We start from the raw sequence: 15,036 nt of genomic DNA, 5'->3' as shown, positions 1-15,036 counted from the left end.
GCCGTTTCAGACCTGATAAAGTCACCCTGCTCTCACCAGAAAGCCTCATTATGTGAGTAATAAACATTTTTACATTTTCTTTGCGTGTTTTATAGAGTCATCATTCTTGACATCTGGACCAAATTTGGATAGGGGTCCTTTTTCTTTCTTCAGGATGGCAAACGTGGGCCATACCTGCTCGTTGCAAAGCTGGGCCATTTGTGACATGGGCCATCCTATCCCGAGTCTCGTCTGTAGCGCAGTTCTATCCCTTTCACCGTATTCAGAGCCTCTGCATTCCCCCTCCCCCTTAGAGCCCATGTCTCTGCTGCCCCAGGGCTGCACTGGAAGTGGGTTCTGTGTAGTGACAGAAGCATCAGGTTCTCTTATGAGGAAGAAGTGTAATCTCTGGTTCAGTCCTGCCTCTTCAGGAAAGGTGGATCCGTTGGTTTAGCTCATGAACGTTTGCCAGGGCGGACTTGCCTCCCTGGGTCTAAGTGACAGCTTTGGAACCAGCTCTGCAGCAGGACTGTCCTTGGTCCCACTCTCCCCCGCCCACTACAGTGTTCCTAGAAAATGTAACCAACTAGAGTCCTAGAGAATCAGAGCCTGCCCTGAAAGAACTTAATGTGAGACGCAAGTGTCCGTGAACGGTGCTAGGGACTGGAGTGAATACTTTGTTGAACACCCAGGTCCTCTTCATGGGCAGGATACTCATCAACCATCTTGCAAAACTCACAGATGATACTTTTCCCTGAGAATTGCCCTCAGCCAAATGGGAGTCACTGCCCCTTCCAGGCTCCTCCTCCCAACCCTCTGAAGGCAAAGTATAGCCAATTACCGGCTGAAATGAAGGAGGTTGCAAAGATTGACTCCTTTGTCTCAAGAGAAGGCCAACCTTTGTGCAACTGATGCCTAGAGCTGTGCTGTTGAATATGCTGTTCAACATTGCTCCTGCATGTGGCTACTGAGCACTTGGAATGAGATACGCTGTCTACACATGGGGTTTCAAAGACAGTGTGAAAAGAAAGTAAGATATCTCATCAATACGTTTAATACTGATAGATGCTGAAATGACAATGTTTGGTTTAAGTAGAATGTGCTTAAACCATGTTTCTTTTTATCTTTTAAATGCGGCTACTAGACAGTTTAAAATTACATGGACAGCATGCAGTATGTTTAATCTATTTCTTCTGGACAGCATTGCTCTAGAGCTTTCCTGTGGGATCAGTCTGAATCTCGTCTCCAGCTAAGACCACGTTCTTGCTTGTCTGAATTCCCTGTGCTGTCCTGACTCCCCCGGGGCTCTTCTCTGGAGAACGCCCCCTCACTAAATCATAGAAAGAGAATCCTGCCCCAGGCTCTGCTGGGACCCAAACCTAAAACACTTTGCATGAGTTAGGTCTTTGCTGCTCTATAAATAACCAGATACGATGTAAATCAACAAGGTAAAAATACATGAGGAAAACACAGTGCAACCATAATAATTAGCACTATGGCATCAAGAAAAGGTTCCCTGAGAATGATGTGCTTAAACCACAGCACTAGGACACGCTGCTAAGTGATGTGCCCGGCGCGACGACATTAACAACGGTTCTCATCAGAATCCTGGAAAAACACTATTTAAATAAGACAGATATTACTTTGGCTCATACTCAGTTTATATTAATTGACTCTCAACATGGGGAGAGATCTTTGCATTTCACAGACGTCTTTCCTGGGCTCAATATTTAAGATTATCACCACCGTTTTGATGAACAAATAAAAATTCACATTTGAAAAATGTAGGAACTCATAGAATAAGATTAGAATTCAAATTTTATTACCTTAAATTTAAGACTTTCTCAAAGATGACACCCACTGGAGAGTTTTGTACTTTAGATTGGTGTTTGTCCTAGGACAGATTTTAGAATTATTATTCCAAATACTTATTTCAATAACATATTTTTAAAAATTCTTAAAATTCTTGTCCGATTTAACTCTACTATATTGTAATAAAATATTGTTTAGGTATTAAACTGTACGTGTATTAAGCATAAAAGAGTTATTAGAAAACGTGTATCTGGTCAGATTTTTTTTTACCTTTTTTTTGTACTTAGTTTTTTGTTTTTTTTTTTAACATTTTTTATTGAGTTATAGTCATTTTACAATGTTGTGTCAAATTCTAGTGCAGAGCACAATTTTTCAGTTATACATGAACATACATATATTCATTGTCACATTTTTTTTGCTGTGAGCTACCACAAGATCTTGTATATATTTCCCTGTGCTATACAGTATACTGTTGTTTATCTAGTCTGCATATGCCTGTCAGTATCTACAAATTTTGAAATCCCTGGTCAACAGATTAAACAGGCAAAGTTGCCAACAAGCCTGACTGCATAACCTCATATGACCACATGATGTCGCTCTAATGCAAGGTTCTAAAGATGGAAAAACCTTTAGAAGAAATTGTCAAAAGACACACTTTGCAGATAAAAATGTTCATTTAGAATTATTGTGAGCGACATCAATTTTACAACATTAGGCTTTCTAGTTGGTGAGTTTATACATAAGATAAACACATGTACCATGTGTCACTTTTCAAAAAAAGGGCTTCCTGTTGGAGAGTCCTGGACATATGGCATCTGTAGCTTGGTGAGGACCCCTGGTGAAGTGTGAGTTCAGGAAAGTCAGGGTTGTGCGTGCACCTGAGTCTCCTTACCACATCTGCATTCATGCCACACAGGTTATATAAAGAACCAAAACAAACAAAAAAGCTACTCCTGAAAATGCTGCAGTAAAATTTAAGTCCATCAAAGATATAGATAAATCTATAAGGCTTGTATTGCGTTAGAGCAGATCACCTGCAAAGAAACGAGATTCAGAAAGACATCAGGCATCACAACAAAAGTGGATGCAAGAAAACAAGAAGTAGGCTTCAGAAAACTGTCTAAATAAAGAAGTACTTTGTAAACACTCATGAAGGAAATGCTGAAACGAGTTGCTTCAAGAGACAGGGGAATGATGATCACAGGACACCATAAAGTACTGTGTAGTCTAAAAAAACAAATGCCAAACAAATTCGAAGAAAGAATGTCCATAAAAACTCTTTTAGATTCTAGAAAATATGAGCATGTAGGGGAGGAAGAAGACAATGTAAGTACCCACACTTTTCACGCACTCTTTGTCCTGCCAAGTTGTGGGAAATAAGACGGAAAATGTCTACAATGATCATGTGTTTCTTTCAGGACATGCACTTATATGGTTGTGATCTTTGGTGTAGAAATATCTGAAAAGGTTGACATTTACTAAAGTCTACGTGGAGCTAAACGGGAGAAACTCATTTTCAGAATACTGAATTAGGAGGCATTCCTTTAAATCTGAAGTAGTCTGAAAAGTGTGACATTTTGAGTCACTACACATAAAACCCTTGGCATTTGTGGATTCCTACTTGTGGTTTAAATATATATGATGCATAAAATTTCCCCCTAAGCAAGGTGATGACAGTCATCTCTGGCGACTGTTTTGTGGCATTCAAAACACACTGCATCATGCTGAGTCTAAAATGCAGGTTGGGTTTTAAAATAATACATGTATCAAAACCCTGCTCTTCTGGCTAATCTCTGTCTCTGACACTGCAGCCTTGTGTAATAAACACACTTACAGAGGACACTCCTCTAGCTGTTTGTCTTTTCCAAGTTAGGGCTCTCCTGTCGCCAGGGGCCTCTTAATGAGCCCTGGAACCAACTTCCCCAAGGGCAGCAAACTATTCTTTTCTGTTCTTCCCAGAGGACAGGTTTACTTTTGCGACCATAGCAACCACTGCTGACTCCTTTCTCTCCGACTTTTTAAGCGTCTTAGTAATAGGAGTCTCCTTCCAGAGACACAGTAGAAGCCTTCAGCTCTTTCAGAATCTGGCCTTAAAAAGCCAGGCTTTGTCCGTAAGACACCTTTATTATAAATAAAGCGTGGACTTTGTTATTCTCCACTTGTGTGGGTATCTGTAACCTCCCCTGGGAAATGCAGGCACGACTGCGCCAATCGCAGGCTTCAGTTCTCCGACCTAGTTCTTTGATGCTGAAACCAGTGGCTCCAGCTGAGGTCGCCATGCTCATCACTAACCAAAACCTGAACCTAAGGATCCTTCCGGGCTGACAGAAAAAACCTTAACTCCTACGAAGGAAATAGTACAAAGTAGAAGTGAACACATGCAATCAAGTATAAATTTTCTTTTTTAATAATTGAAATTATGGAGAAGACCTCTTAGGTAAGATCTCATTTTAGGCAACTTATTGGTGGTGTATTTCCTAAATTGCACTGCATTTATCTACAAAGATTTACCAATTTTTAATACTTAAAGTTGTCATGAGAATGTCATAGAGTAACGCATGCCATGTGCCTGACATGTACGCCTTTGACAAATGGAAGTTTGCTGGGCTTCAAAAGTAGGATTAACAAGGCAAGGCCAAATTATGAAGAACTCGACCCCTAGGTGGTCAGTAGTTTGAGCAACACAGAGTCTCAACAAAATCATAATTCCTTAATATTTTATTAGAAAAACTTTATGACACCATTGAAATCTACATTTTCAGCGCCTCTCTCAAAGAACTTTTTGAAGTTTCCAAACTTATGACTCAAAGTTCAGCCTTCCTTTCCCTCGGTGACTGTCACCACATCTGCTCTTTCCTGTCTGCTCCAGTTAACCACAAGATAATTCTCAAAGGGATTTATACAACCAGATTTGTCATTTTGATACATTAAGGAACCAACATATGATGGATATTCCTCTTCTTACCTTCATTTATTTCTTCATGTGTTTCTTAGTAAATAATGCTGATTTTTAATTCTGAGTGTGTGATCGTATTTTCCAGGACAAAGTAGGCCAGAGGCAAGAGTAACTGGTATTTTCTTTTCAGACCCATCTCATTATCCCCCCTTCACTGCCGGGGCTGGCCTGGCTGGCCTTTGGTTTCACTCCTGAGCTGCTTTAGTTCAGAAAGACTTGTGAGTTCACATAAGGATCATAAACTGAGTTTGTTTTAGCCTCTGCATAACCTTTTGCCCAGCTCTTACATCTCTATATGGTTCTCCTTATAAAACGGATGTCGTCCTTTTGTCACAAGCCTGCATCACCCTAGGGAAGGTCCTCAGTCCAAAGATCAGGAAGGAGGAAGACCCTGACCGTGTGCCAGTGATGGTAAATCTATATGGTGCCAGGTCTGCAAACCTGTGACTGGCATGGCAGGGATGACTCAAAATTATGGTTTTCTATGATTCTGGGAGCCATGATATTCTGAAATGTTAAAGAGAAGACTGGAAAACTTCAACCCTGAGTAGATGAAATCATATTATCTGTGGGCAGGTGAGAGTTACAAAAGAAAGATAACCAGGAGACGTTCTTAAGAAAAGTCCCCAAGAAAAGCCAAACACCCAATTGGAGGAATATGACCTCAAGGTACGATGACTATTTCCTGAGCTCTCTGTGGGGTCCATCTTAGAAACACCAGAAACACTTAAAATACACAGGCTACGCACAGAAAAGCCCTGAACTCCAGTAACTCTGTCTGGTCCACATAAAGGAGACTCACAATTCCTTCTCCAAAGCAATATTTTACGGAAATTAACTTCCACTCTCTGAACTTTAAACGCTTGGATCAAAATGGAGAGAGTTCCTCCCATTTTGATCTGAGAATACTAAAGTCAGAGGATTGAGAAATTATTTTCATTTGAAAGAAAAAATAGCAGGAGATGTATATTTCCTCTAAAAAGAGCTTGAGCTACACCAATTCCCATAGTTTTCTGAATTTTAACTGAAGTGGGAATGGTGTTCAGAGACTCAGAGTCTTAAGAACAAATGTCTGCTTTAAGAGCTTTCCTCCAAATGAAACTGACAATTGATATAGACCTGGATTAACATTATTATGCGGCATATTACATAACAGATATATTTACACATACATAATTATTAATAAAATTGATCATTTCTCCCTCTGTCCACGAGAAGTGGCCTGGAGGCAATGGCATCTCAGATGGGACCAGTGTAATATGGAAGGTAAAGCCCAGATTACAGTTTCCAAAACCAGCTTCCCATGAAAGGGAACCAGGGCCTTTTGCAAGGATAACTGATTGCAGGTCTGGGGAAGGAAGGCATGAAGAATGTAGAGCTTCGTTATCAGAAGTCAGGGTTTTGTTCAAGGGTTAGTGGAACCAGATCAAAAGAGAACAGGAGCCAAAGGTTTGGTTGTGACAACATGAGCATCAGAAATGGAATAATGATTGTGGTTAACTGAAATACATTAAATCTATTAAAGTCCTGAGTCCATGACACACAAAAAGATAAAGATTAATTTAAATACACCGAAGAAAGTCAAAAGGTCAGAATATATTCCTACTGGATCTTATTACTCAGTCCTTTTGGTATTGCTGACACACTGATCATATTGATGAATGATGCAGAATCTAGTAAGCATTAAATACATCATCTAAAAAACATTTCTGACTCAAGGAAATGGCCTCATACGTGTGACAACCAGTCAGATTGAAGACGTGAGGCATCTCTAATCAATCAATCATTTTAAAAATCAGTCATATTTGCATGCTTTTAAGAATATGAACGAGTCCAAGATTGCATTAATGTTTATAAGTCCATAAAATTCAGAGGGAAAGATTTATAGATCTAAATGTTCTAATCAGCTGTTTATCCTGGGTGGAGCTGCAGACTTCTATAAGCAGACAGAACTATTAACTGTTACCGTGAGTCACTTCTCTGTTGAAATTATGAAAAAATTTTCATTATAACAAAAAGTTTTAAAGTGTTTCTTCAGGGTCAGAGACAAGAATCTAAATTTATTCCCCGGGCTAACTCTCTGGAAGTGAATAACCTAATTAACTGAACCATTAACTGACTTACATAATTGGGTTAGCACCTTTCAACCCTAGGGAGACTTACAAGTAACTATAGATGTTTTTGTGAAAATGAAAATAGAGCATTGATATTTTTGCATTTTTATCTTTCTAATGGGCAAGAAAATCTGGCCTATTACAATGACTGCCTGGAATCTAATCTGAGATATGTAATCAAGGAATTTATTTAGATGAAATCTTACATTTTATATATAGTATTAAATATATGAGAACCTCAAGTTGAATGTATTCATAAATATGATGAAATCTTACATTTTATATATAGTATTAAATATATGAGAACCTCAAGTTGAATATATTCATAAATATAAATTTTACTCACAAAGTGTGAGAATTTCCAGTGTTCCACAACCACACACCAAATGAAAGTCAAATGGTATGCCCATAAAGTTAATGCATTTTTTACTGAAATAGATTATTTTGCATATCATTTGATATTTGAGTTTACTTTTCTGTAAAATGCCTTTCATGTGTTTTGTTCATTGTTCTGTGCTTTTTTTTTCTTATTGATTTTTTAACGAATTCATCCTTTACTAGTTACGTCTGTTGCACGTAATATTTCCAACTTTGTTGCTAGTCTTTTCACTTCACTTTCTCTGTGGTGTCTTTTAACCAACGTCTCAGTGTCGTCCTTTTGACTAGCAATTTTTGGGTTTAAGAAATCCTTTGAATCAAAGATGTTCTCTTCTACATTCATCTAAAGATTTTAATATTTTGCTCGTTCATTTGTCTTCTTTCGGGCTGGAATTAATTTTTGTAAATGGTGTAAGATTTGGGTCCGAGTTCATTGTTTTGTCTGTATGGATTTGAATTGTCTCAGCATGGTGTGTCCTTTTATACCGTTTTCTTCTCTGTCACATGTCACATTTCCTTTTATGCACAAGTCTGTTTCCGGGCTGTCTATTCTGTTCCGCAGGCCAGTCAGTTTGTCCTTGTGCCAATACCGCACTGTCCTCCTTAGCACGGTGTTATCTACCAGAGTAAGTTCTCTCATCTTATTCTTTTTCTGTGTGGAACCAGAGCATCAGTTTGATTCCAGTCACCTTCAGAACCAAAGTGAGTTCTTGGGTGAGCAAAAGGACCTTGTACTTTGATTTGCACTCAGGATTGCCAGCGATGTCTGAAGAACAGCACCTGCCCCAGGGGTCCCTTTGTCATTAGGTGTCTATAGCTCACTTGCCAGACCAAACTGCAAGCCCATAAGCAACAGTCCAAGAGTCAATAGCACGAAACGGCCAGGATTTTATTTGTGTCCAGATCTCTTACTGCCCAGGAACGGGGCCCGTAGCTCAGCCTGCGGGGCCGCTGACTTGCTTTTGTCTTCTTCCGTGAAGGCTTTGCTATGGGCTGGACTCAGGACAGCGGCTCTCCCTTGGAGTCACAGCTCTCCACTCTGCAACTGACACCTGAGCCTGGCCAATTCCCTTGTGTCCCAGGGAGACTGCTGGAATGGCGAGGCCCATCAGTAAGAGCAGCAAGGAAGTCTTCAGAGGGCTTTTTCGGAGGTCCTAGTGGAGAACGGGCTACTTGCTCATGAATAAGTTAGGAACAGATCTGGTCCCACGGTACATCACGGCAGAGTGCGTCCGTAATATCATTTCCATGTTATGATGGAACTCTTCGCCATTTCCCTTCTTGTTGGGATGCTTTTTTGATATTACCCATGACATGAGGGGTAATTCAGCCGTTGACATAATTTTATGTTACTCAGTTAATGGGGCTGTCCTAGCAAATGCCCAATCACTAGCTAGTAACTGTTTTTAAAAGAAATACACCACAGGACAGTATCAGATCATTTTCTGGTCAAAAAACCCAAAGGTCATTGATGACCATGATTACATGCTTTTGCCAAAAACACTTGAATTTGCATGAAGGCAGGTGGCTGGCACTTTGAAGATATCAGCGTTGGTATCTGTATTAGTCAGCACAGGCTGCTATAACAAAATACCAGAGACCGAGTGGCTGAAATGACAGACATTCATTTCACAGGTCTCGAGGCTGGGAAGTCTGAGATGGGGGTGCCAGCATGGTTGATTTCTGGTCAGAGCTCTCTTCCTGGCTTGCAGGTAACTGACTTTGGGTTTCCATGTGACTTCCTCATGTGGGGGAAAGAGAAGGCGTGCTCCTACTTCTTCTTCTCATAAGGATACCAATCACAACAGGGGAGCCCCAGGACACCTCATCTAAACCTAATTACTTCCCAAAGACACCATCACCAAATACCATCATGTTAGGAGTTAGGGCTTCAACATACGAATTGGGGGGGTGGGCAGCACAAACATTCCATCTATAACGTTATGCCTCTGGATCCCCCAAATTCATGTCCTCCTTGCATGCATAAACAGTTCCCAGTACAATAAAATAAAATGAACCTCCCTTTTTGTCTTTTGTGCTTCCCTTTTTTTTCTTTCTCCCACTTCTTAAGGAGAATATTTAATTCACCAATTTTCATTCTTTTTCTCTAAAATAAAAAAAGTGTTTGTTTATAAATTTCTCTAAATGTACAGTCTCCTGCATCCTGCAATATTAATAGGCATGTTTTCTTTTTTGTTTAGTTCTAAATATAATTCAGTTCCTATTATTACAAAGGTATTATGTGTGTTTTAAAATTTCCAGTCCAGATTTGGGGAATATTTTATCTTTTATTATAGACTTATAAACTAATTGTGTTGTGATCAGAGAAAATATTGATAATACCACATTTTTTTCAACTTGCTGAAACTTACTTTATGATATTCTAGGTATGTGATTTTCTTTTACCTTTTCCAAGTGAATATACTCTCTGCTTGTTGAATGCAGAATTCTGTAAGCATCTACTTTGTTTTTAAACTTTTGGTCTCAGGACCTCTGTATATTCTCAAAAACATACTGAGGACTCCAAAGATCTTTTTAAAAAAAAATGTGGGTTCTATCTAACAATATTTCCCATACTAGAAATTAAAACTAAGACATTTAAACATATGCATTATCACTTAAAATTAATAATAAAACACATTATACATCAAGCAATAACTATAAAAATTTAATTTTTCTTTAGTTTTTTTCCTCATGTATGTTACACAAAGCAATCTGAAAAATGAACAGTATTTTCTGGATTTATATTCCCTCAACATCACTAAATGAGATCTGCAGACCAGAAGCAACAGCATCACCCAGGAACTTATGAGAAACACAAATTCAGAACTGCTGATTCAGATGCTGTAAGGAGTGGTTGGAAACAGTGTTTTATCAAGCTTTCCAGGTAACTGTTGCTAAGCACATTTGAGAAGCACTGCTTTAACATTGTGTATTGATCATCTTTCCATTAAAAAAACATATAGTTTTATTCTTATTTTTAAACTTTTATTGTTAGAGTCTATACACAGAGAAGTACACAAACCACATGAGCAGAGTGCAAGGCATTTTCACAAGTGAACACATCTGTGTAACAGCACTCAGATTAAGAAATAAAATATTACCCGTACCCCTGACTTTTAATACTATTGATTAATTTGCCTATTTTTTGAGTTTTCAGCTCAAATCATACTGTGAGTACCTTTCTTTGGTTTCTCACTTTTGCTCAACATTTTGTTTATGAGATACATCCATGAGTTTCTTATACAAAAGTCCATCCATTATCATCCCTAACCTGTGCTAAAAGCACAACCTAGTATTCTGCTATTAGACATCTGCGTTGCCCAGTTTTTCACAATTACAAACAGTCCTCCTGCAGACCTCTTTGTACATGCCTTTTGGTGAGGATGTGTAGGCAAATATACAAGGCATATATATGTATAATATTTAGTTCATCTGAAAGGTTTTCTAAAAAATGTCACATGTAGCACAAAACCTTCTAAGTATCAAGGAAATTTATCACCACTGGAGACAGATAAGCAGGAAAAACAAACTTTTTAATTAAAAAATGTATCCCATATTGTACTATGAATTTACTAAATACAAGTTTTAGCATTTGTAAATTTAGCCTGTGTTCTGTACAAAAGTTTTTAAAAAGGTTTTTCTGTTTTGACCATTTTCAAATGAATGCTTTATTCTGATTATTTTCAGTTTGTCTAGGTCAGTGGTGTGCAACAGAAACATAATGCAAGCACATATGTAGTTTTTAATTTTCTAGTAGTCACGTTGAAAGACAGAAACAGGTGAAATTAATTTTAAAATATTTTATAAACTCATACCTAAAATAATTTCAACATAATCAATATTTTGAGAAACTTTACATTCATTTTATACTGCCTTTAAAATCCAATGTATATTTAGGTTTTTCAGCCATACTTAAACATTTTCCAAAACTGAATCAAGTATCAGTTTTAAAATTAAATAAAAATAGTATTCAGTAACTCCATCACACTAACCGCATTTCAAGGGCTCAGTGGCCATGTATGGCGAGTGGTTACACTATTGGAAAGCACAGGCCTAGGTCAAGAGTGGTTTTTGTTGTCCTCTACCTGCTAATTTAAGCTGTGATAAAAAAATTTTTAATATTTTCTTTTATATGCTGTAGAAGACAATTTTAAAATGGATAAGAATGAGAATTTTTTTAGTCTACTTCTTTTGAGGGGATATCTTTGAACTTTTCTCTCAATTACGCTGTGAACCTAAAACTGCTCTTAAAAAAGTTAAGCTTTTTTTTTTTTTTAAAAAACAAAGTGCAACATAGGAGATTCTGGCTGAGACAGCAAACATGCTGATGGTAGATCCATTCAGTCCAATGGATGAAGACTATTTTACAAAAGGTACAAGGGATGAAAATAGCACCACTAGTTCTGCAAAGAACAGTTGCTAGAGGTGCATAGTTGGGGGGAGGGGAGTAATGGGAGAAAAGTTAGAGAAAACCTCAGACCATCAGACATGTGTAGATCTATGATTTTGTTCTGTAACCCAGGGAGTAGTGGTAAAGGTTTTAAAGTAGTCTGATTTTGTATGAAAGTTCTGATTTGTATTTCTGAAACACCAAGCTAGTGAGTGCACAGGGTGACTTAGAGGTGAAACTAGAGGTTAGGAGACCAATTAGGAGGCTTTTTCAATCATCCAAGCAAAAGAAGAGAGAACCTGACCTGGGGGTAATGGAGATGGAGAAAATGGGGACAGACTGAAGAGATATCTACGCGATAAAAGCAACAAGATGGGGTGACCAACTGGATATGAAAAATATTCAGTTGGGAAGCACCTAGCATAACTCCCAAGGAAATCAGTCAAATATGTGTACCATTAGCCAAAATAGGATGACTGAAAAAGGAGACAGAGAAAAGGGACGGAGATAACTCTAGGGCAGAAAGAAATCCTATAGGCAGTGCCTTCTTACAGGAAGAATGCCAGCTCTGGAGCCTGAGACTTTGTTTCAAATAGCAACTTCATCATTTTACATTATTAAGCAAATTACCTTCTCTGGGTCCCTAGATCCCCATTTATAACATTTCTTACTTTGAGAAACTTCATGAGGATTATATATATACGTTAAACTCTTAGAATAAAGTACACGCTTAATGTGAAAATACACATATTTGAATCCCTTGAAGGCTTGCACTGGATACTAGACACGTGTGCAATAAAAGGGGTGAAACTGAGGGCTTACTCTCAATCAGATTATACCTTAATCTTCTAGTCATTAGGAATATTGGTGTTTTATGAGTTTTACCTATTGGAATTTTGAACCTAAGGTGAATGGGCTGACATCACAATCCATCTCTGTCCTCATAACACGTTCGATAACTGACTTAATGTAAATCCTCTGGCATTCCATCTCCTATACAAATTTCATCTCAATCGGATATGGTTCTTGCAGCAATCACTATGGTATAACACTATATTGCTTTTATAAATTTCGTTCTGTAGAAAAACAGATAGCAATATAAATATTTTATACTAAGTACTTATTTCAAAAATCAGAAAACAGGAACAAATCATCCAATCAAACCCCATGATCTACTTTATGTGTTCAGGTTTCAAGGCAAACAAGTTTTTTTTTTTAAAGGGACTCATGTTTGGCAAAAATGCATTAATGGAGCTTCCTACCCTAAGGCATATCTCCCATTTTGCTAAGACTGTCCAAGATTCCAAATTCATTCTGGAAACGTATGGAGGGTCACGGAGCTTTCCCGCTTCCTACCCACTACTAACACCCACCTCTTTTCATGAATTTGTGCTAACTGCACAAGAGCAGCAGGGGAAAGGACTGGCAGAACTCGACCTCAAATGCTGTCAGTCTACCTCATCTTCCGCCCTAAATTCGGCGGGCATCCAACTTCCCGGAAACGCCCCCGCCCCCTTGATCCCGACACGGTGCTCCGCCCCCGCAGGCAAGATCCCTGCACAGGTTCCCACGCTCCCGGAGGCAGTTCCGGGAGCAAAGGCTTTGGGGACGCGACCGCGCATGCGTTCCCGTCGCGCGCAGGCGCCGTAGTTCCGCGCATGCTCAGAGGCGGGGGTCGGCGGGGTCCTGGGAGGGTAGCGGAGGCCGGCTTGCCCCGCCCCCGCCCTCAGCGCGGAGCTTCCCTTCCGCGCCCAGACCTGCCCGCTGCCTTTCCGCGAGCGCAGGCGGCGGCTGCTGGTGTGTCTTTCTCTCCCCTCCGCAGAGGCCGCTTTTGCAGCTCTTCCGCGGCGAGCATGGCAGCTCGGAGACGCGGGGCCGCCCTGGGACTCTGCGCCACAGGTAAAGGCCGCGCGGGGGTGATGCGGACGGGCACTGGGACCCTCCCCCGGGTGGGGTCGGATGCGGGGCGGGGGTCGGGAGGATAGGGAGAGGCCTTCGGGACCGCCGACGTACCCTCCGGGCCCTAGGCCCCCTGGCTGAGCGGACGCCGTGGGGTCCTTCCCCGGGGCCGCTTTGCTGGAGCCCCGCGACTGCCGTTGGTTCTGGTCTCTTGAGGCAGGAAGTTTCAGGGGCCCAGCTCCATCCGTGGGCAAGAAGGATGCCACCTTCCAACTTGTGGCCAAACCTTATTTTGGCTTTAGGTTCTGAGTCGTGTCACCCACGCGGGGGCTAAGAGAGAGGGGGGCCGAGGGCGGGTCGTGGTCAGGCCCCGGGTCGGGCGGTGTGAGAAGTGACCGGGCGTGTGTTGGCCTTTCCCGGCCTCGTGCCGGCGTCTGGCCCCCTGGTTCTCACGGTGATGAGTTCGTTTACTCAGCAGCGATGTCGTCCCCACTGCGTGCCAGGTGCTGTTCTGCTGTCAGGGTTAGAAGTGTAGCTCGCGTCATTTCTATCAGTTTGGGCGGGGGCGGGGGGAACCGCTATTTTGAACGGCGCTTGAAGTTTATACTGTGGAGGTAACTGGCTACTAGAGAAAAAGAAATAGGGAAGAAGTTTTCGTCTTCTACTCCAGAAGGATGGAGTGGTAAAAAGGAAAAAACAGGATGAAAGTAAAAATATATTTAAAAACAGTTTCTGCGTCTTACAGTTACTACTCTGCATATAATTTGCTACCACAGTGTGGCTGCATGCAGAGTAAATATTTGTTACACAGACGAACTACTTATGCTTTTGCATCATTTGTGCCGTGGGATGGATAAATGATGAATTTTTTGGTAGGTTGTAAAAAAAAAAAACCCAAAACATTACGTAGGTGACTAAGCATATAATAAAGCCAAAAAATAAATCAGCATTTATTGTGTACACATTTTGTCTTTTTTTTCCAGTTTTTTTACTAGCTATGGCTTTCTGTAAAGGATTTGTAGAAGACTTAGATGAATCGTGAGTATATATGTTTTTAAATACTGTCTTAACTTCTTCCAACTGTGATGTTACCTGAATATTTGTATCAATCTAGTATTTTTTAAATAATGCTTGCTTTATTGAGCACTTAATATACGCTACATAGTTTACTTACTCCGTGGGGAGGTAGTTTTTTTTTTTAGTTGATTTACAATATTATATTAGTTTTAAGCGTACAGCATATACGACGTAGTGTGAATTTAATTTTTTAATAGAGTCAGTAATGGCCAAAGCTAATAAAGCACCAGTTTTGTTTTAGGAGTTGCTCTTAAGTGCTGTATGTGTACAAAATGGGATTGTGCTCAAAAGAGTTTTAAGAACAGTTATAAGATCAAAAAATTGGCAACCTCTCCTATTTTACCTTTACCTTGTACATTTGTTAGTGTTTTGGCTTTAGTCACTACTGAGTGGGTGCTAGAATTTGATAACCATATACATCTTCATCT

General features: G+C 40.0%; 2 protein-coding genes across 3 annotated transcripts in view; one reads left to right on the top strand and one right to left on the bottom strand.

Moving 5' to 3' along the window:
• The window catches only part of CCDC102B (coiled-coil domain containing 102B), a 318,630-nt gene that overhangs the window by 217,210 nt on the left and 86,384 nt on the right, over positions 1-15,036 (bottom strand). The window lies entirely within an intron of this gene.
• TMX3 (thioredoxin related transmembrane protein 3) overlaps positions 13,289-15,036 on the top strand; it is a 42,361-nt gene continuing 40,613 nt past the window's right edge. Inside the window, exons 1-2 of the mRNA XM_074355383.1 lie at positions 13,289-13,531; positions 14,515-14,569. Coding sequence (XP_074211484.1) covers positions 13,291-13,531; positions 14,515-14,569 — 296 coding nt within the window. The 5' untranslated portion in view covers positions 13,289-13,290. The remainder of the gene's footprint in view (positions 13,532-14,514; positions 14,570-15,036) is intronic.

Source organism: Camelus bactrianus, chromosome 30 (genome assembly GCF_048773025.1).
Source record: "Camelus bactrianus isolate YW-2024 breed Bactrian camel chromosome 30, ASM4877302v1, whole genome shotgun sequence".
NCBI lineage: Eukaryota > Metazoa > Chordata > Mammalia > Artiodactyla > Camelidae > Camelus > Camelus bactrianus.
Note: the sequence above shows the minus strand (reverse complement) of the source record. Positions and strands in the feature narration are given on the sequence as shown.